The sequence below is a fragment of the Mesoplodon densirostris genome, chromosome 7 (genome assembly GCF_025265405.1).
Source record: "Mesoplodon densirostris isolate mMesDen1 chromosome 7, mMesDen1 primary haplotype, whole genome shotgun sequence".
Lineage (NCBI taxonomy): Eukaryota > Metazoa > Chordata > Mammalia > Artiodactyla > Ziphiidae > Mesoplodon > Mesoplodon densirostris.
In genome coordinates, this window is record NC_082667.1 from 66493512 (window position 1) to 66516341 (window position 22830).

The window sequence follows — 22830 nt, forward strand, 5'->3', positions numbered from 1 at the left end:
CAGTGACACTTTCAAGAGCCCCTACCCAAGCCAAAGCCTGCCTAGGATTGTCACATTCCTAGGGCTGGTTAACAAGGGGTTGGGGATTTGAGCAAATGCTTATTAAGTGGTTTCTGAAAATATTATTTTAAACCTCCATGCAGGGCTTCAGTTGGATTAAGGAGCCAGTTTTACTGGGCTACTCTGGGGTTTCAAGGGGGAACCTTCCTTAAAACAGGAACAATTACAATTACTGAGAATGATGATAGGATCGTTACACTTGTCTTGACCACGAGGGTGATGAACCTCTCAGTTCACCACATAGTTCAGTATGGTGACAAAAAGATAAATGTCACCAAGTTTGTTGTTATGCATTAGCAACGTCCCTCTGAATTCATAAGACTTGTGATTCTCAGCACTGCCCGATTACAGGAATTGTATATTGGTTACTTCCAGTAACATGACCTAAACAGGAATAACCAACCAACTTGAATTTTCTGTCTAATCACAAAATTGTGAATTTCTGATTATGAATTAGAAGTTCCTTAGACCTATCTCAAAACAAAACCTATCAATTCTTCATAAATTTGTAGGTGCTACTTAAAGTCACACAACTATATCAAGTATCACAATGTTTATTGATAGATACAAGTATATAAAATCAGGGCATGAACATGACTTGATAAATTAAGTAGACTTAATTTCAATACTATAATAAGAGGGACCAATTCAAATTCTCACCATTTGTTTCACACCCACAAAGACCACTTCAAGGGCATTTACGATCTCTCAAAACTGATCAGTTTTGTGCAAGTAAACCATGTTTCTTTTAAAAAGACTTGTGCACTTGCCCAGGCTCAAGGATATTAAAATCTAGCACATAAAGCCCATTACTAGAGGTAGAAATACAGGCAATATACTATTACGGCAACAACCATCAATTACAGTTAAGAATTTTTCTGTAACAACCAAATGGATAATCAAATATTGCAACAACTCAAGTATTACTGAGCAAAGTGCATTTCTACAGTATTCAGTGTTGCTATTCAGTTTTCTAACTTAAAACAGCCTATGATAACTGGCAGCAAAGAAGGTCCTTGCAATAGACTGCCTCTGCTTGAGAACTTATGATGTAATTATTGCATGCTGCTAATATACTATCTAAACATTAAAGATACTCCTAAAATATTTGATGGTAGACTATGATTAAGACATTACACTACAAAAAAACCTTATGCAGAAGGAAATCCTAACTGACGTGCTTCTGCTTTAAATATTGTGAAAACATTACAGCGGAATGAATTTTCGCAGTGGTTAGGTCAAATGCAGTTACATCATAGCAACAGTATGTTTTGCACAATTTAAGGCTTTGGCTGGTTCTTTTAGTCAGCTTCTTCCTCTGATTCTTCTTCTTCAGCAGTTTCTAGCCAGGTTAGCCACTGATTCACCTGTAAATTTGTAATTTAACGAAATAAGTAGTACTTACAGAAGACAGAATAGCAGAATTTTTTATTCCAGATCAAACAAACAACCTAGCTAAGGACAAAAGTTTTAGATAGTACCACACATTTTGTAATTGCAAACAGTCTTCAGAACCTACATTTGTGTATTAGCTGTAAGTTAAAGAATGGCTTAAGGACAGGAATAAAGACCCGGACGTAGAGAATGGACTTGAGGACACGGGGAGGGGGAAGGGTAAGCAGGGACGAAGTGAGAGAGTAGCACTGACATATATATACACACACTACCAAATGTAAATCAGCTAGCTAGTGGGAAGCAGCCGCATAGCACAGGGAGATCGGCTTGGTGCTGTGACCACCTAGAGGGGTTGGATAGGGAGGGTGGGAGGGAGACACAAGAGGGAGGGGATATGGGGATATACGTATACATATAGCTGATTCACTGTTATACAGCAGAAACTAACACAACACTGTAAAGCAATTATACTCCAATAAAGATGTTTTAAAAAATGGCTTATTATTTGAATTTGGGATTACAAGCTGTTTAGGAACTGTCGACTTGGGTGTCGTTCTTTGACACCACTCCCATTACAGTCAGGACTGTTTTAATATGGGACAGTGGCTCCTCCCAAACTTAAATACATTAGCAATGAAGCGGGGGTGGGGTGGTGGTGGAAAGGCACACAGGACAAAGATTCTGAGAAGTAGATCTCCAGCCCCACCCCGGAACTGTAGGATCAGATTCCCCAAGGACAAGACTAATGCTGTGAGGGTAATCCTCATGAAGATAGTTCCTGAACCTTAGGAATAAAGATACTATAGACCAGCATTTCTCAAAGCCTGGCCCCTGGAAAAGTAGTATGAGAATCACCTGGGTTGTGTAACACACACAAGCCTACTAAATCAGAATGTCTAGCATCAGACCTGGAACTTCCGTTTAAATTACTTTCCAGATGATTAACGTATGCTGTGGAATCCCCTGACATACAAGTTCTTCCCCATGGCTAGAATTCTACTCCACTAAATAAGATAAAAAATCACAGTATGAGAAATCAGAAACAATCTCATGTTACTGACAGTTAAAAAAAAGTCACAATCCAATCGTGTACAATCACCCTATCTCTGTAAGTAGCTTTACTTCTAAAAAAATGTTAGCCACCTCTAATCTAACAGCTTAGACACTACTAGGATTGAAGCCTTTTATTTCATAGCTTTACTTCATTTTGCTAACTGCCTACTTTACTACAGCTTTTAATTGTGAAGAATGACATGTATGTACAAATTACCAGGGCTATTTTGCTTGTATTTCAACTTTAAAAGGCTCATTATAAAACAATACCAACTGGAAAGAGCACACACCAAATTTCTCTCAAGATTTACCTGGAACAAAGCCTTGCCTTTCCCTGGAAACTCTTGGGTTATATCTTCTTTCCAAGCCAAGAAAGCTTCTTCTTCAATAATCTCCATGTCATAGAAGTGAACAAAAAAACGGAGTAACATGCCTAAAAGACAAAATGTAACCCCATTATTTAGTGTGCTGTTTAAGAATTGCCCCTCACTCATCACTCTTCTGATGTTGGTCCTCTCACCTTTCGGGAAGTTGCTATTGTAGCAGTGCACCTGAAGAGCATAGAGGGCACTGACTTGTAGATCAACGTGATCATGAAGGAACTTCTGCATTACTGGCTTGAAGGAAAGAAGCAGTTGTTTTTCCTGCTCTAACTGTTCTTTGGAAGGAGCAGAGGAAGAATCTGTTTCATCACTGGGCGGGTTTACTTCACTAGAAATGTACTGTAAGAAGCTGCACAGAAAGAGGTCTTGTTAGAACCTCAAAGTGAATTTTCTAGCTCAAGAAACAGACAATTCTTAGTCCCTTGCCTTGTAGACTTTTTTCTAGGAAACAAAACACAGGTTAACTCTCTCTACTAAATGCAGAAAACCACAACTCTGTTATCTTACCTAGTCATTAAGATGTTCACAAATCCTTTATCTACATGAAGTTTGGGAGAGATGTTATCTTTAATCCACTTATATATGGTTTGAGGAGATGGATCCAACTTTATTTGCTTTAACAGTTCCTTCTCCAATTTGAGGAGTGGGAATAAGAAACTCAGTCCCTTTCCTTCCAAGATCTCCAACATGCGGTCCTTATTCTGATCAATTTCTGAAGAGACAAAGCCATTCCCATCATCAGGTAGTTCATTTTACCTATGTTGGTCTAGAAAACTGCTCTACAGATGATTTTCCAAATGCACAAGATTCATGTAAAATAATAAGGAACTAACCTAGCAAAGGAAACTCAGTATTTGGACCAAATGAAAATAGTTAAATCATAATAACCTCTTCTTTTTATAAAGATGAAGTCTATCTGTGGGAATGCTTATTGTTATCTGGACAGGATAATCACACTGACCTATATAAATTCACTCAGGGTATTAAGGAATCCCCAGATTTAGTATTAAAAATAAACAAAAAAATCCCCAGCATTCTCTTACCTGGGAGCATTTTCTGCATATTGACCTTGCTTTGTTGGAAAAGCTCTGTTAACCATTCTCGATCTTGTAATTTAGCTAATTGCTGAAGACAAAGTAAGAAGAGAGGAAAATGGGTGCCACTTTCCAGTGGTTGAGCTAGTTCTGAAATGCTCACCAGCTCCGAAATGATAGCACGAGCTGCAAACTGTGCTAAATATGATTTCACCAAGGGGATGTCAACCTCCAGTTTGGGGCACTGGTCCAATACATTCAGGAAAGCCTTAGAAGGAATATATAACACAGTCAGTTTTATTAGTTTCCAAATTTGAAAGGCAAGAGTTCTTATGGAATCCGGAAAGTTTTCTACCTGCATGAAGTTGTCACTTGTGGCTATCCCTTCCTGTTTGAGTAAACTGATCAAAGAACTTGCTTTTTCTTTATCTTCATCACTTCTGTCTAGTGACAGGATGATTACTTTGCTTAACATCTCGGGGAGAAAGTGTTTAGGAGCCCTCATCTCTCTTACACCATTGACAGCTTCGTTTGCATTTCCACTATTCAGATATTCGGTTACAACAGTTTCCTGAAAAGAACAAAGTCCAAATATCTTTAGAGTTTTCCTATCTCAAATACACTCCATGAACCAGACTATGGGATTATTTGAGACTTACGGTTAATTTAAGCAGTTCTTCCTTTGATGGTGGTGGCTTTTTACTGGTCTTCGCAGGCTTTTCCTGAATAAGTGGTGGATTAGTTTTGAGACCAAGCTGAGGTGTCTAAAAAACAGCAAAATGGTAGATATGAATGTTTAATATTTTTTATTATTAAAAAGGAGCTTATGAATTTAAGAGAGAAGACATTAAAAAGCAGCCTTCAGACGTCTTCAGAAAGTACTGGAATGACAGAATACACTGTCATGCTACAGTGCATACCTGTCCCAGAGGTGGTGTCTGAGTGCGCGGTGGCTGTGCACTAGGAGGAATCATAGTTATCTGGGGCTGAAGCTTTGGCACTTGATTTTTATTCATTAGGAAAGACTGAGCAGGCCTCAGGCTAATCTAGAATTGCAAACAAATCAGAACAGATATCCAAGTTAACAAGCAGTTAGCTAACATATTAAATGCAACACTCCAACATCCTAAAGTTAATTCAGCATACACAAGCATGATAGAATCTATGGCAGAAATTTAAGTATCTTAAATAACTAAACAGGTACTCCATGTTATTAGGTTTAATTTCTGGCAAGAAAACTAAAGACCTGATGCACACAAAAATAAAATACTGTTATAAATCTTATACCAGAATTCTCCAAGGATTAGCATCACTAAAATATTAAAAACCAAAAAATTTAATTAAGAGTTTAGAAAACATTTTACTTTATTCTAAGTCATTCTATTTGTAGGGAAGTCACAATAAAAATCTCAGCAACCATTTTCCTTGCTCTAACTGAAGACTTTTAAGACATTTGCCCTCATATCTCATAATCTTCGCTCACAGGACGCTGGACATCCAAAGAAAAGAAAAAGTAGTACAGAAAAGAGAGAAAGAAGGTAAAGAATTCCAGCATTAAGTCCTCTTAATAACGCATCTTTTTATAATCATCGGGCAATAGATTTCTGAATTGACAAACTATGGTATATAAGTAACATAGGCAAATGTACCTCATCTGCATTAAGCTGTCCTTTCTTAGAAAACCGAGGTGGCATATCCTTCGACTGTCCTTGCAGCTGGGATAAGAGTCCCTGACTCTGGTTATGGTAGAGCTGGCTTAGCCCCTATTTCAGAAAGAGAGAAAGAAAGTCTAGATAAAAAGGGGTCCACAAATTATGGTAATCAAGTACCAAAGGGATGAGGCCAAGCCATAGGAAAGCTTAACTGAATTTGCCCAGAGAAAGTAAAAGGTGAAACAGGAAGAATAAATATCTAACCTAACTTACGTAAAGCGATGTGACTTTACTAATACTTTACTAATCTTAAGGATAAGCATTTTACCCAGTTTGAAATAACTGTCAAAATTTGGTTTAGAAAAACACAGTGTTTTTAGGTTTCCTAAACCTGAAGTATCTGTCCTTTTAAAAAAGCAAATCTATTCATATACATTCCAAGATTTAATACCTGTTGCCTAAACATCCTTAAATGTTTTCTTACCTGGCTTTTCATAAACTTGCCTCCCATCTCCCCAAACTGCGATTGTGTGGGAGGCAGGATGTGTCCCCCATGGCCATTGAAGAGTTGATTTGAACGATGACGCCCCATGGTGGGTGAAAATCTATCCTGGATAACTCCTGGACCAGTACCAATTCCGCTACCTTAAAATATGGACATGAAGAACTCTTTACTATTAAAATGTTAAAACTCAGTTTTTAATGTAACCAAACCACTATTTTGTTCAAAATCACCTGGCATTTGTCCAAACATATCAGCAAGTCCTCCAAGTGGGTCCCTATCCATTTTCATCCTGGGTGGCATGAACGGTCCCTCCAGAAAGAAGTCACTTCTCATCCCTTGAGCCATAGGAGCAGGAATAAACACTCCTAGATCCTTCAGAAATGAAGTGAATAAACACTTATTTCTGAACACTGTTCTACATAAAACTAAACTTCTTATATTGGAAAACTAGAAATACTTCCCTCGACTATTAAGAGTGCTATTTATATAATTTCTATAAACAACTTCTTCTCTTAAAAGGGCATACAAGACACCATAAACATTAAGCTCTACTGGTAAGATGAGACAGTCTCAAAAAGTTTAAGAAGGTCTTAGTGCTATTATGAATTTAAAACCCACTTGATTAAAAACAAAGCAAAACTTACTTTTACTGCATCTTGACGGATTTGATTGATCGTCTTTGGTCCATTGTCAAGAAAAGCCTTGCGAGGAACCCAATGGTGTTCTCTCAACTCTACGGTATCCTTTAATATAAAGAGTTTTAATAAGTATTATTTTAATATTCCTAAACACAAAGTCAGCATACCTAAAGAAACCAGTTTTACCTGCAGCAGGAAACGAATCCTCGCTGGCAATTCCTTACTTAACATCAAGGAGCACATTCGGGCAAAGTACTGATCCATTAAGGACTGAAAGAAAAAATATATATACTCTCAGAAGAAAACGCTGAAGGCAAATGTATACTATTTAAGGCTTCTAAGTATTATCAAGGTTAATGACTAATGGCAATCCTCTGTATCACAAAAATAGGTTGTTTGATTTGAATAAATATCAAGACAAGCTTACACTGTTTCTGTCAGCAACACACATACCTTGGCTCGTTCATGGTCTAACCTAGGTCCCACTGTCCTCATTATCTGACAGAGGCACTCCAAATCCTCTCCCATATCTTTGAGTTGGACTCTCTTCTTTTTTTCCAAAAGCTACCAAAAGAAACAAATGTCACATGTTTATAAATCCTTCTTGGGGGGCTTCCTTGGTGGTGCAGTGGTTAAGAATCCGCCTGCCAATGCAGGGGACACGGGTTCGAGCCCTGGTCCGGGAAGATCCCATATGCCGCGGAGCAACTAAGCCTGTGCACCACAACTACCAAGCCTGCGCTCTAGAACCCTAAAGCCACAACTACTGAAGCCCAAGTGTCTAGAGCCTGTGCTCCGCAACAAGAGAAGCCACCATGATGAAAAGCCTGCGCACCTCAATGAAGAGTAGCCCCCTGCTCACCCCAACTAGAGAAAGCCCGCACACAGCAACAAAGACCCGACACAGCCAAAAATAAATAAATAAAATAATTTAAAAAATAAAAATAAATCCTTCTTGGTTTAGATGTAGCACTTTCCCTTAAGTCTGCATTGACTCATAGTTCCTACAGTTCCTACAGTGTCTAGTATAGAACTCTTTATCTGGTTTCTGTTGAAGACATCCCTCCAAACTGAGCAACTTACACATAGGTAGGCATCAGTTCTACCCCTACCTTGCAAAATATACTGCATATTTCCATATTTACAACATTTAAATAACAATTTTGCTGGCAATCTAAAATATTTAACTAGCCTACCAACACTCTCACATGGCAAAGTTATAAATTATAATTGACCCATTTCCCCCAAATAACGATGTACCCAGTGATTAATGTAAGCTTACATTCCTGCTCATACTTACTGTTTTGATGCACTTATGAAGGATAGATTCATGAATAAGATCAAGCTTTCCAAGTTCTCCAATGAATTTGATGTTCCCCAACATCTTGATCTTAGCAATGGCTCTCTGTTCCTCCTCCTCGGGGAGGAGGGGATTTTCACGCTTATCATAGACTGAAATAAGTTAAGAATAAAGTCAACATTCAGAATTAAGTTGAACATATACAGTACTACATATTACCAAACAAATGCTCACCATCAACATTTCTGGTTCGGTTTTCAAATTCATCTTGTAATTTGGAAATTAGGAGGCGTCTGAATGTCTATTGGAAACAAAAGACGCTTTTGTCAGGGCTTGCTAATGAAAACTTTCCAATCAACTTTAAATAAGCAAGCAAACACTACCACTTACTGTGCTTTGCTTCTGTCCTGGCTGACCCTCTGCTGCTGGGCCATCAAAGTTTGGTGCATCTTCTGCCAATCGCAGACATAGCTGAGCATACAGTGAGCTATACTTTGGCTCTTCTAGGGCTTTGTCCACAATCTAAAATAAATGACTTTTTAAAACTAAATATGACAACTTTTGAAAAAACCTTTCTTTATAACTTAATACTTCCTTGTAGTCTTAAGGATCTTGAATCTCACAAATTTCTGACAAATTCTCTATGCCTCATCCATAACCTGGGAATAAGAACATCTCTTTTGTAAGGCTTATTGTGTACACTAAATCAGGTGAGGCATGTAAAGTGCTTTAGCACACAGCCTGGAAAAATATAAGCACTTAAATTTTGTAAGCTGTTGCAGTGTACCAAAGAAGTCTAATTACACAGATCTCATACTAGCAAAACCCTCCCCCCTCAGGAGTTGAAATTATCTTGGAAAAACTATAAACAGATGCTAGAATCACATCAACTATCATAAAACTCATTTCCAAAACCAAAATATGGCGTTTTGCACATAAGGAAAAACAAAGCAAACCCCCCTTAATAGCCTAATAACCCAATTAACCCTGCAACACAACACATACAATTTAAAATGACTTAAGTCTGATACCATTAAAAGTTAGTGCTTTTCAAAAAAAAAAAGTTAGTGATTTTCTAAAACAAAATAACCCCCCAAAAAACAAAAAACCACCAGTGTTCAGAGATACATACATCTAATGTGTAACTCACACCTCAGTTTTAAGCAATAATGCAAATGTAAAAAACAACAACAACAACAACACACACACACCCCAACCTGGGTTAAATCTTTTCCTCTCCCTTTCGGTTAAGCCAACATTTAACTTACCAGCAGTATGACCCCTTTAAGGATGAGTTTAGACTCTACACCCACATTGAGGAGCTCAAGGCATAGCTTGTCAAACTTCTCAGGAGTAAGCTTATTTAGTATGCTAGGAAAAGAGGATTCAGACTAGGTATCAGCCAACACACAAGGAATTATTTAGTTGAAAAATCGCCTTTAAATTATGTTCATTTTTTCCATCACTTTCCCCTTTAATATCAAGACATAGTCTTCTTAACCCATCTAACCAAAATTGAAATCAACCTGTTATTTAAAATGTATCTACCTAATTGTGGGGTCCCCAGCTGTTGGACAAGAAACTCACATCCTCAAAACCTAGATCAAGAGCCTCCTTAATATCAAGGCTAGATCCAGGAGCTAAAACCGTTATGTTCTGTGCATCACTGGGTACACAGCAGGCATAGGAAATGTCAGCACAATGCGCTTGTGCATTTTAACCCAAAGACCGAAAGCAACTAACTCTGAGCCCCAAAACATGGATGTGCCAATTTTCAGCTTAAAACTGTCAACACTGGCATTCATTAAAATAGACTTAGGGCATGAACATTGCCTTCTAAGTAATACAGCATACACACAAAAGAAACACAGTTAATCCATTTCCTCCCTCCTTTTATTTAAAGGACAAAACAGCCCTGATAAACTTACCCTCTTACTTTCCTGAAGATCGCATCATGTCGTTCTTTTTCATTTGCGGAGTTGTTTGCTGCGGAGTTGTCATCTCGTCTAGTGCTTCGTGCAGGAATCCATTTCTGAGCGTTTTGCCCTGGGGTTTTCCCCAGGAACTCGCTAGTAAAAAATTAAGAAAATAAAGATTAAGACAACTTGAAACACAGCATCCACTCACATATCAAATGTCATACAGATCAGAAATCCTTCTAAACAGAAAGAAGTTTAGGTTTTTCTCAACTTCCCTTACAACTAAGCAACTCACAACCAGTGGTTCTCAAACAATACTGTATATCAGAATCACCTGAAGGGCTTGTTAAACGATTCCTAGGCCCACCCCAGTTTCTGCTTTAGTGGGTCTGGGGTAAGGCCCGATAATTTGCATTTCTAAGCTCCCAGGTGATGCCAGTGTTGCTGGTCCAGGAGACACACCACAAGAACCAACATCTTCTAATGTCTTATGACCATGTTATACCCATACAGATTTACTACAATTTAGTATGGACAATAATGGCTGGCTTCAGAAATAACATCAGTGAAAATAATCCAAGGTGTAACAGGATAAAATAGCAGTTGAGAAGTCAACTCACATTAGATGGTTTGGCTAAAAAATAATTAAGAACTGATATTCTAAATTTACGATATGTAACAGAAATCATACCCATTAAGATAGGATTCCTGATGCCTTATTAACTATGCTGTAATGCATTAGAAACACCATTAACCTAAATCTGTTATTTACAGAAGTCATTCTTTTCACATGTTTACTATACCTGTTGCCAGCAGTCTTGGGATAGTGCTGAGGTGCACCCCTACTTCCTCCTCCGCCCGAAGAAGCACTATTTAACAGAAAAAAAAAATTTTTTTTTTAAAAAGTATACCCCAAGTATATTTCACTCAAAACAGATAAAGGATCTCTTTAATTATTCTGCATTTCAGTAACTACACCACAGATGAAGACTGAACTTAGGCCCAATGGAAACCCAAGTAATTAATTACATTTATTCTTCAGATAGCAAATAGGAAACAATGACAATTTTAGGGTTTTAAAAAAATGTACACGGCACATTATAAATTAAACCTGCATCACAATTAAATCAGAATTACTTGGTGTGGTTATTCCTTTGGTTTTGTGATTAGACTTGTCACAATAATTGCCAAAATAAATCTACACAAACCTGAAACGAGAAGCACCCCCTTCTGCAATCGCACTCTCCACTTTGGCGGCTTGACAACGAAGAATCTTCAAAAGAATAATATTAATGGATAGGGTGGGGAGGGAAGGGGATGGGAGAAATGAAAAACCTAGAATGAGAAAGAGTACCAAAATTAGACACCGCTATCATACAAATCTGTAAACCCGCTTCAATTACAATTTATTTCAGAGCCTGACACTGCAGTTGATTGACCTTACACTGCATTGCAGATCTCGCAAGACTAAAATAGAATGTACTCGAAACACAAATGGACAATAAAATTTTATTTTGTTTACCACCCGGAAATTCTCGTGTTCAAGGACGCAAGGAAGTGCCTACATAGAAATGTAAGAACCTCTCAAATGCTAAGAACCAATCCTTAAGAAAGCCACATTCTACCTCCTTTACAGCTGAGCACTGAGATCAGTAATAGACAACCTAACTCTTAACAAGACGGGCACGTCCTGGGAAAACAGTTGTAAGTTTTTACTGCCTCAACAACGAACTACACTGAATAAGGGGTAACTGAAGACGGCTTTCCCCACTGTTCACTCTTAACTGGGCGCACAGGGCCCGTCAGAAGACCGGGGCCACAACATGGCAGCAGGAACCTCCGCCCCATTTTTTCCTTTCCTGGGAACAAAAGAGCAGTGGATTCCTCCCACCCAGGCCCGAGTTAGGGAAGTGCTTCCGACAGCCTCTCGCGAAACCGCCGCGGGCAGGCCTCGGGGAGGAGTGGAGGCCGCCCCCGCGGCCCGGCTCTTTGTTCTCAGGCAGGAAGGCGGCCTCCTTCCCACCCGCCGCCTCCAGCGGCCCCCTCCCACCCATAAATCCCCGAGGAACTGACAGCCGCCTCGCTGCTCCCTCCCCACCCGACAAAAACTCAAAAACCCTCGCTTCCCTCCCCTCTCCCGTCGCAGGCGAGGCTCGCCAGGCAGGCCCTTCGCTCCTCCACCAAGGGCAGCCCGGCCGCTCCCCGCCAGCCCCGGGCCTCATACACTTTCTCCCCGCCGGGAGGCCGGGCTCCGGGACTCCTCCACCTCGGCTGGTCCCGCGCCAACGGCCGGGCCCTCCCCGCCGGCCCGCATCCCTCCCCCCAGCTCGCACCGCCCCGCCACGCTCTCCCCGTCTGAGCACACCCGCGCCCGGGCTCCGGCTCCGCGGGGGACGGCCGCCGACAGCCACAAAGACGTCCGGGGGGCGCCAGGTTCCTTCTACTCCGTCAGCAACGGGAAGGGAGAACAAAGGGGAAGAAATTTCAGGTGCCCGAAGCGCGGAGGAAACGCTAGAAAAGGGTCGCCCCGCCCGGCTCGCGGCCGCCATTTTGTACCGCTCGAGAAGAAGCGGGCAGGGGCGGCGGCCATTTTAGAGCGCTTCACTCGGCGGCGGCGGCGGCGGCAGCGGCAGCAGCTCCACTCACCTTCACCGAGAACTCAGCAGCTGCCCCTGCAGCTGCCTCCTCAGGATCCGGTCGTCGGGGACGGGGAAGGGAGGGGGAGGGGAACGGAAAACAAAAAAGGGGGAGGGAAGGGGGAGGAAGGAGTCGGGACTGGCTTGAAACTCTCAGTTCAAAAGAGTCGCTGCTGCAGCCACCACCCAGTTCTCGCCGCCACCTCCATAGAGCTCCGACTCGCTGCTGGCGCTGAGGCGTGTCTGAACCCGAACTTATCACTCTAGGGCAGCCGAACCCACCAGAGCCGCCCCGAATGGCTCCTTTGCCACCCAATCAGCGGCCCGGCTTCTGCCTGCCGCCAATCAGCGCAGGGTGGCGGGGAGGAGCCACAGGGCCAAGCTCGGTTGCGGCGCAGCCCCTCCGCAGTGCGCAAAGCCATATTCGCGAAGGCTCTGAGGCCAAGCCAGTGGCGTAAGGCACCGTCGGGTTGCGGTCCATTTGCGTAAAGTCCTAGAGCCCTTTGAGTCTGCGTTGGTGTGGCTGCCTTGTCTTCCTCCTGTCTCTTTGTTCCTGGAGTCCGTATCCCATGCTCGAGATCTACAGCCTCCAGCCCCTCTACCTCGTTTTCTCACCGGGAATGTGGGAAGGAAGCTCGCCCTTCCACCCGACCCTGTCCTTGGCGTGTGCGAGCTCTGCTTTTCCTCGCGCCCCCGAGGAGCCGAGATTGCCCCTCGCAGGCTGGGCCTCCTTGGGACGGGCCTGTAGGGCTAAGGCCTGGCGCCCCCGCGGTGCTGCGCCGGGAATCGTTGGTCTCCAGGTGCTCGGCTTCGGCAGCCTTTAGGTCGGGGAGCCGGGAGAGTAGAGTTCAGGAGAAAAGACGATGCATCTCCAAGCGTTAAAAGAGCTTCATTCAGTTCCCTATTGATTCCACCCCCTGCTGAGTGAATGAGAAAGGGATGAAAGGAAGGGGTTTATTGTCTTTGTACCTCACTAGAGAAGCAGCTTTTCCCAAAGGAGTGTCCTGCCAGCGGTCACGGAGGAAGACCTAGAATATACCAGAATTCTTTGGAAGAAGTGTTTGCGGAGGGCGGGAGTCTGGAGGATTTTAATTGCCAGCTCCTGATTTGTTTTTTAAGCACACTGAAGACTGACAGCCGTATATTTCCATTTTACAGAAGGTCCATCCTAACAAATAGGATTAGGCTTTTCAAAGCCGGCAGGTTGAACTATTTATACTTCTTGGTTAATATTTTAAGGGAGAGTGGCAGTAAAATGAAGGGTTCCATCGTATGCGACATTTTAGCTATACAAAAATGAAGTCATATTTCCATATACTTAACAGAAATGTCTCCATCTTCATCTTGAATATAGTTCTTGATATAATGTGTAATCTAAAGGAAGAAACTGTGTGTGTGTGTGGGGGGGGGGTGTTTTAACGTGGATGACGTTTAAAGAAAGTGTCCAACAAAGGGCAGGATATCCAAGGATTCAAACCTGTTTGACACGTCAACAGCTTTGGGGTTGAAAGTACCTAGTCCTCAATACAATTTTCAACCGAGGTGCCAGTTTTTCTTAGGACATTTACACCTGATTGTGGAAGGGTGTGGTGGGCCCTGAAGGTTTCTAACACAATTCCAGCATCTTTAGCTCTTTGCCGTATATTAGGCTGATCATTCCCCCTCATTATTATATTTTTCTAAAATTATTGCTATCAAGTCAATTTCACTTGAACTTTAACAACTGGAAAAGATATTTTCACCCTTGGAGTTAGTTACAGGTAAAAAAAATTTTTTTAAAAGGAAACTATATTTTTAGGAAAGGTAAAAATTGTGTTTCAAATACAAGAAGTTCAACTTTGTAATTTTAGGACCCTTTTAGCTTCAAAAATAACACCAGAATAATATTTTAAAATAATTTCTGTAGGGCTTTACAGTTTGCAAAAAAGCTTTCATATATATGTGATATTTTTACATAACTGGCTTACATTCTTCATGATTGATAATACATTAATATGATAGAAAGAATAGTGTTCAAAAACTACTCTAGGTTAGACTTCAAAGAGAGTATTTACTGAATCCTAAAACCTGGATGGTCTTTTAATTGAGGAACTTGAAACTCAATAATTAAAAATAAAAGAGGTTTTATTTAATTTTTGCTAATTGTGAACCCCCTCTGCTATGGGCTTTGCAGGTATGAGTGTATGTGAGAAATTGGGCTAAGAGCAATAAAGTAGAAATACGGATAAAACACAATCTTTCAATTACCTTCCAATCAGTGGGCGACGCAGATATTCACATTTTGAAATATTTCCATCACATCATGGTTGTATGAAAATTCAAGTCATCTGGAATTTAGCTTTTAGTTTATAGAAAATTGAATTTTAAATACACCCACTTCAATCTGCTCATTTTAACACTTACATTTTATGTCAGTTTTCTAAAGATTGTGAAGCTCTTACAGTACTGACTGACTTGTTAACTTATAGATATTTGCATTATTTTAATTAATAATGTCAAATGCTAGTTATTATCTTCTCTGTGCTTAAGGGTTCCCCAATCATACATCTCCAGCCCAGATCTCTTACTGTCTTCAATTCTGAGTTTCTAACAGCCTATTTATCAGAGATGCAAACTTGCAGCCATATTTAGTCTAGGCCATACAGTAGTTTTAAACATTTGAATTAGTTGACATTGAAAATTTAGGAGATTTTACATACAAATCTAGATTTCCATCGTTTCATGAAAAATCTTAAAATATGGCAATACTGGGCCTGAAATTCCAAAAGGGCAACATTCAAGTATAGCTGAGTAGTGACTGCCTCATCTAGATGTTTTCTCTTCATTCCACCACAGTGAAATCTGACTTGATTCACTCATTTATGTTCCTGTGTGGCCTCTATAGCCATTTTTCTTTTTTTTTGTTATTTATTCAAATTAAACAGACTCAGTATTAACTGACCATCTTCCTATTACAAGGAAAAGGAGCAGACCAGCTAGTTCAGATATCTTCTCTACCACTTACTGTGTGACTTTGGGCAAGTTTAACTGCTCTCCTTAGTTTCTGAATCTATAAAATGGGAATAACTGTATTTACAGAGTTGTTGTAAAGATTAAATGAGATAATATATGTAAAGCCCATAGCATAGTCCCTGATGTAGTAATTACTTAATGTCAGTTACTTTGTTGTCAATAATATTGATTATCCAACTGCTTCACAACTATTTTAGTTTTGCCAAGGATTCCACTATTCTTCTATACTAGAAACTTGACTATTGCACTATTCTATACTAGAAACTTTGATCAGGTATAACATTCAATTCATTATTGAGTCCCAGTGTTACTTCCCTCTAAATCATCTTCTTCCTACATACATCTGCTTTCCTACAGTGTCATTGCTTGCATGCTAATGTAGGTCTTAGTAATTGTTCCTCCTGAATTATTGAAAAATTCTGGTTGTTCTCCTATAGTGTTTCCCCTCTATGCTGTATACTCATATTAGTCTTCCTTAAAACACTTTTTTTCCCCCAGCATATTACTACCATGCTTAAAAGAATCTTAGTGCTTCACTGTTTTCTACATCAGTTTGATCTCAACCTCGGCTGCACAGTAGAATCACCTGGGGGAACCTTTTAAAACTCCATGTCTTGGCTGCATCCAAGACCAGATAAATCCGAATCTCTTAGAGTCGGATCCAGCATCAACAGCTTTTAAAGCTCTCCAAGTAACTCTAATGTGCAGTGAAGTTTTGAGAAACACTGTAGCAGTTCAGAGTAGTATAGAAATGATGACATTTACAGCTGAAAAAAAACCTAGGAAAAGAAAACTGGACTCTGGAAACAGTAAAAGACTTTGCCCAAGTAGGGAAACAGGCATTAGAACCCAGGGATCCCACTTCATATGCCTTTGCCTGGCTTTCAGACCCTTCATCTGCTGGCCCTACCCTACCTCTTCTATTGGCCTTGTTTTTCACCACTCCCAGACACCCAGTGGTCTCTCATAGAGCCAGTTAGGCTGGTATTGCTGCCTCCAAAAATTCATTCCCACTAGTGCTCCATGGCTTGCAATTTTGAGGCCATCCTTATTTATCCCCTTTACTGTTTCATTTCTGAAGCACCAATATGAGTATTTAAGTACCCTGCTCAAAAACCTCAGTAGGTCTCCCCTAAGAGAATAACATCAGGACCCCTTAGTTTGGCATAAAAGGCCCTTTGTAATCTGGTTTCAGACTACTTCCCTGTTTCTGGACACATCCCTCCTCCATTTTTTGTTATTCATAATCTAGTTCTACAGTACTCAAATTTTGCTCCATTATAACACCCATGTTCTATAACATATGACCAAAATTTGGTGGTCTTTTTCTACTTGGCAGAAAAAAATAAGGCTAATGAGTTAATCTACTAATAGCTAGGCAAGGAGCTTGGGCTTAATCTCTGTTTTCAAAGAGCTCACAATCTAGATGAAGAAAAAATATATACACCAATTACATACAAGGGCAGGAAAGGGTAGAATCAATGCTAAACTGAACAACCAAGAAAAAATGCTGTAAGGTTTCATAAAGGGAATAATAGGGGATGAGGCTGGGGCCATCCTTCCTTGAATGCCAGAATGATGATTTAGGACTGACTATATGGGCAAAGAAAGTTCTTGAGCTGATCAGACCTCTAGTTTAAACCAGAAAAGTTGATCAGTTTTACATGATCAGAGTGCCGTTTTAGGGAAATTAACCTTGTGGCTTATGTAGAATGGATTGAAAGGCAAATCTGGAGATAGGGAGGTCAGTTAGAAGGCTATGTACTGCAGTATTTTTATGGGGCTTACTTTTATCTCCCTTCCAAAATTGTAAGGCCATTGAAATGGGGAACACTTCTCTTGACTTCAAATAGAGTTCTTTGCACACAGCAGGAGCTGAGAAAATATTTGTGCATATTATCTTTTTGACATTTATTCATTCCTTTTTCTCTTGGCTTCCATGACTTTACACTTTCCAGGATTTCCTCCTACTTCATTGGCTCCTTCACCAATTCAGCTGTCTCTGCTGGCTTCTCCTCCTCTGCTTGACCTCTAAATATGAAAGTATCCAAGGATTTATTCTGGGCCTTCTCTTCCCTCTGAGTACTTTTTCCCTAGGTAAGTCATCTGTCCTATGACTGTAAATACCATTTATATGATGATGATTTCCAAATTCATATCTTCATCTCTGATTCATTCCCCCCCCCATGCAAGCTATAGATATATATCAAATTGCCTACTGAAATTTCCCCTTGGATATATAATAGGCATTTCAAATTTAACATGTTCAGAATAGTTTTTCCTCCATTGATCACCATCTGCCAGTTGCTAAGGCCCAAAACCTATGAATCATTCTTAATTCCTCTGTCTCTCATCTCCTGTATCTAATTCATCAGAAATTCTATTGGCTATATCTCCAAAATATATCTTAAGTTGGTCCACTTCTCTTGATCTACCTTGCTGTCACTTGAATCTAACCACCTTTATCTCTAGTCTGGGTTACTTCAATTGCCCCCTAACTGGTCTCTCAACTTCATCTCTCGCTCTCCACTACGTTTTCTACTCACAAGGCTGTCATCTTTTTAAAATGTCAATCAGATAACACCACTTGTGCTTAAAGCCCTTGATCATGGATATACATTACATCCACAGTAAAATCCAAACTCTCATTGTGGCCTGCAAAGCCTTACATGATCCAGCCCTTGACTATCACTTTGACCTTGTCTCCTACCATATTCCTCCTTGACCTCTCTGCTTTAGTCACACTGGCCTTTTTTCTTCTATTCTTCAGACATATCCAGTTCATGCAAAGCTTTCTACTCCTCAAACATGCAAAGTCTATGGCTACTTATTTTTCAACTTCCACTGCTCCCAAATTTCTTATTCCAGTTTTTTACATGGCTGGCTCTTTTTCAAAATTTAGGTCTCAGCTTTATGAGCTTATGGTCACCTTTGTAGAAAAGCCTTCCCTGATCACCCTATGTAATGTTTCCTCTTCCAGGCACTCTATCACATTACTCCACTTATTTTTTTCATAGTCCTTATCACTATCTGAAATGATTTTTTCCATTCTTTCTTGTGTATTATCTGCTTACCGCATTAGGATGTAAGCTCAATGACAGCAGGTAACTTGTCTGTCATGTTCACTGTACTTTAGATACAGTACTTAGAATTGTTCCTGACATATAATAGGCAGAATAGTTCCTGACATATAATAGGCATCAATAAATATTTACTGAAGACAAGAATATACATTCTCTCATTTGAGTCTCAGTACAAGTCATGTGGGGTAAGTAGGGAAGTGTCATTTCCCCAATTTTACAGATAGGGAAATTAAAAGAGGTAATAATTACTTTTCCAAAATAATTGTTCGTTTGTGGCAGAATCTCATACTTTCCCAAGTGCACCAAGATCCCTCCTATAGCAACATGAGTAACCATAATGGGGATATTCCTTTTTTTTTTTTATCACTTTTGCATGCAATGTATAAAGGTGCTTGCATTAGTTTCTTATGGCTACCATAACAAATTGTCCCAAAGTAGGTGGCTTAAAACAACAGAAATTAATTTTCTCACAGTTCTGTAGGTCTGAAGTCCAAAATCAATGTGTTGGAAGGGCTGTACTTCCTATGGAGGCTCTAGAGGAGAATCCATCTCTTGCCTCTTCCAGCTTCTGGTGGCTGTTGGCATTCCTTGGCTTATGACATTTCTCTCTGCTCTGTCTTGGCATTGCCTTCTTCTCTGTGTGTGTGTCACAAAACTCCCTCTGATTCTCTCTTATGAGGATGCAAGTGATTGCACTCAGATAATTCAGGATGAACTCCTCGAGATCCTTGATTATATTTTTGCCATATAAGATAATATTCACAAGTTTGAGGGATTAGGACATGGGCATTTCTTTTGGGGGCTACCATTCAGCCCACTTCAGTGCTCATAACATATTAGTGCAAAGCTAAATTCTTGGACTTCTATTTCACAGGTCAGTCTTTATTTGGATCATCATTCATCCATTTAATGAATATTTAGTGAGCACACAATGCATGCTTTTACAGTACTAGAAGTTGGGTAGACATCGATAAACAATTCTAAGCACTTTATGCTTTGGGTAAGAAAGGGTGCCATTAATAATTACATTGGGACAGTGGGCATAAACCAGGACTATACCAGATAAAGACATGTGATCGTCTTGCTTATGATGCATATTGTTAGGACAACAGAATGAAATAAACCAAGATCCTGCCTGTTAGTATTTTTCCCTTTGCTGTTTTTTTTTTCTAAGTCAAACATAGTGTTTATAAAGTTCTTAAAGAGATAGATAGCTCTCATTGAACTTCATCAGTATGGATACCTCTTATACCTTTGGGTATAGGACTTGTAAGCTGGAAGTGGGAGGCCCATTTCAGGGCAAATTTTCTTTATCAGATGGGCCAGAGACACACCTGAGCCTTAAGTAGAGGAGGATAACTGATGCTTTCAGTTCACTGCATTTCATAATTTTTTTAGAAAAAATAAATTTAGGGAATGGGTAATGTTCATCTGCAAGAAACACTGCTGGCAGGTGATCAAGATTACTAGCAGTTGGGAATTCCCTGGCTCTCCAGTGGTTAGGACCCGGTGCTTTCACTGTGGTGGCCTGGGTTCAATCCCTGGTGGGGGAACTAAGATCCCACAAGCCTCGAGGCGTGGCCAAAAAAAAAAAAAGATTACTAGTAGTGGCAACTTAGATGATATAGTCTTCATGTGCAATTCCTAGTATTCCTTTCTTTCCAAAGTAAAAAAAGCATATGTGAATGCAACTTACTAAGAAAGCTATTATAGGGATAATATTGCATCCACTCTAATTTATTAAATAAGAAAATAATTTGCAAACTTTGGTACTTTATATAATTTTTATTAGTGACAATACTTATTTACAGTACATCTTACAACTAATGTGACCAAAAAGTGTGCTAAAACAATGCAGTTAAAGAATCATTGTTCTTGAAAATGTAAATTATGGAACTGAAATAGATACTTCAGTGCCATAAACCAAGTATTTAATCATGTTTTGGAGGGCAGTAAGTACACATGTCCAGAGCATCGATTATATACACTTGATAATAATTTGTAAAGTGCTCAGGTTTACTCTTTAAACAATGTTTTCATTGCAGGAGAAATATTCTTATTTCCATTTCACAAATGAGGAAACTGAGATTTGGAGAAGCTAACTGACTTGTGCATGTCTACTTTCTTTAAACTTTTATTCCAGTGGTTTTTCTTTACTTTATACTTCATCTCTTAATAGAATATATAGTTTTCAGAATTAAAGTAATGTATGGTACTTGTTTAATGCCACTAAACCATTTACCTGAGTCTGAATAATATAATCAAAGCAGCTGTGATGATTAATTTTTTTACTTTAACTTGCCAAGGCCACAGCGCCCAGATATATGGTTGAACGTTCTGGATGTTTCTGTGAAGGTATTTTTTGGATGAGATTAACATTTAAATTGGTAGACTTTGTAAAGCAGATTACTCTCCATAATGTGGGTAGGCCTCACCCAATCAGTTGAAAGTCTTAATAGGACAAAGACTGATCTCCTTGAAACAAGAAATTCTGCCAGTAGATTGCCTTTGGATTCAAACTGCAGCTCTTCCCTGAGTCTCTCCCTCTCCCTCTCTCTCTATAATTAGGAAACATTGTGGTCAGGCTGAGTTGTCTTCTTAAGAGAAGCTGAAATTAATCTCATTCTCTCACTACCTTTGGAAAGTTGATTAATTTTAAAAGCTGGTCAAATTTTTAAATTGGAAGTATAGGTATGCAAGACATTTAAACACTCAGTTACTAGGGTGCGAGTTTAAAAATCCAGGGGATGGGTTATTTATGCTGTTGCTCTGAGAACTGGTATATATATTTATATGTACTGGAGTGAAATTATGGTTCTGGATCATCTACTAACTTGTTCGAAAACTTAAGCTAGTTACTTATTTTGTGTATAGGAATTATTGAATTTTCCTAGAGATGTGCTATATGAATACATGTTTCTTTTTTAAAATAATTTATTTATTTATTTATTTTTGGCTATGTTGGGTCTTCGTTGCTGTGCGTGAGCTTTCTCTAGTTGTGGCGAGCGGGGGCTACTCTTCGTTGCAGTGCGCGGGCTCTTCATTGCGGTGGCTTCTCTTGTTGTGAAGCACAGGCTCTAGGTGCGCAGGCTTCAGCAGTTGTGATACGTGGGCTCAGTAGTTGTGGCTTGCAGGCTCTAGAGTGCAGGCACAGCAGTTGTGGCGCATGGGCTTAGTTGCCCCGCACCCTGTGGGATCTTCCCAGACCAGGGCTTGAACGTGTGTCCCCTGCATTGGCAGGCGGATTATTAACCACTAGGCCACCAGGGAAGCCCCATATGTTTCTCTTTATAAATCTTATTTGAGTTTCTCTGATGAAAGAAGGATCAATAATGATAAGAATCAAGTATGAGGATGATGACAATAATCATGATGATAGTAATAATGTTTCAAAGCTTTGCAGCACTGTTTTTCTGAGAAGTCCAAAGCACTTTCCCATTTCAGATCATGATATCTTTGAGGGGGGATGGTAAAGGGTAGGTAGTATCACAATTCTACAGATGATGCGACTGAGGTACTCTGAGATCTATATTTAGGGTCTTGCCCTTGAGTTGCACAAAACAGGGTCTAGAAACCAGGATACCCAGTTCCCTGCCCAAGTACTTTCCCTTCCCTTCTTTTAAATTTGGTTGCCTCCTATGGTCCCTGAACTGGGAATTAAAATACAGAAGAGTGTTCATTTTTACCCACCAAACTATAAATTCATTATATGTGATTGCTCTGGCTTACATAAAAATTGCCCAAAGTGTAGTAGCCATTCTATCAATAATTTTGGTAGGATGATTTGTGTGCTTCTGAAGATTATTGAAATATTGAGACTTCCTTGGTGGTCCAGTGGTTAAGACTCCGTGCCTCCCCTGTAGGGGGCGCGGGTTCAATCCCTGGTTGGGGAAATAAGATCCTGCATGCCACTAGGCGCGGCCAAAAAAAAAAATTATTGAAATATTAATGACTTACTAAAAATAATATATTCTCATTGGTTGAATAATGATTTGCTTTATAGAGAGAAAATAGTGAGCCAATTCTAAAAGGGAAAGAAAGGACTTCCCTAGTGGTCCAGTGGCTAAGACTCTGTGCTCCCAGTGCTGGGGGCCCAGGTTCGATCCCTGGTCAGGAAACTAGTCCCACATGCCGTGACTAAAAGGTCCCGCGGGCTTCCC

General features: G+C 40.0%; 1 protein-coding gene and 1 non-coding gene across 2 annotated transcripts in view; both read right to left on the reverse strand.

The window, feature by feature from the left end:
- Positions 1-598: 598 nt before the first annotated feature.
- The window catches only part of EIF4G2 (eukaryotic translation initiation factor 4 gamma 2), a 35468-nt gene continuing 13236 nt past the window's right edge, over positions 599-22830 (reverse strand). Inside the window, exons 2-24 of the mRNA XM_060105214.1 lie at positions 13191-13393; positions 12586-12878; positions 11148-11212; positions 10743-10808; positions 9949-10089; positions 9289-9391; positions 8411-8542; positions 8255-8321; positions 8021-8172; positions 7174-7284; positions 6907-6990; positions 6727-6825; positions 6313-6454; positions 6062-6222; positions 5575-5688; positions 4846-4971; positions 4585-4689; positions 4281-4496; positions 3935-4193; positions 3399-3603; positions 3029-3240; positions 2820-2941; positions 599-1427 (exon numbers count right to left, since the gene is read on the reverse strand). Of these exons, the coding sequence (XP_059961197.1) occupies positions 1362-1427; positions 2820-2941; positions 3029-3240; positions 3399-3603; positions 3935-4193; positions 4281-4496; positions 4585-4689; positions 4846-4971; positions 5575-5688; positions 6062-6222; positions 6313-6454; positions 6727-6825; positions 6907-6990; positions 7174-7284; positions 8021-8172; positions 8255-8321; positions 8411-8542; positions 9289-9391; positions 9949-10089; positions 10743-10808; positions 11148-11212; positions 12586-12878; positions 13191-13393 (3244 nt within the window). The 3' untranslated portion in view covers positions 599-1361. The remainder of the gene's footprint in view (positions 1428-2819; positions 2942-3028; positions 3241-3398; positions 3604-3934; positions 4194-4280; positions 4497-4584; positions 4690-4845; positions 4972-5574; positions 5689-6061; positions 6223-6312; positions 6455-6726; positions 6826-6906; positions 6991-7173; positions 7285-8020; positions 8173-8254; positions 8322-8410; positions 8543-9288; positions 9392-9948; positions 10090-10742; positions 10809-11147; positions 11213-12585; positions 12879-13190; positions 13394-22830) is intronic.
- On the reverse strand, positions 5379-5522 carry LOC132494531 (small nucleolar RNA SNORD97). Its single transcript, XR_009533108.1, has one exon. It is a non-coding gene; the product is annotated as a small nucleolar RNA SNORD97 (small nucleolar RNA).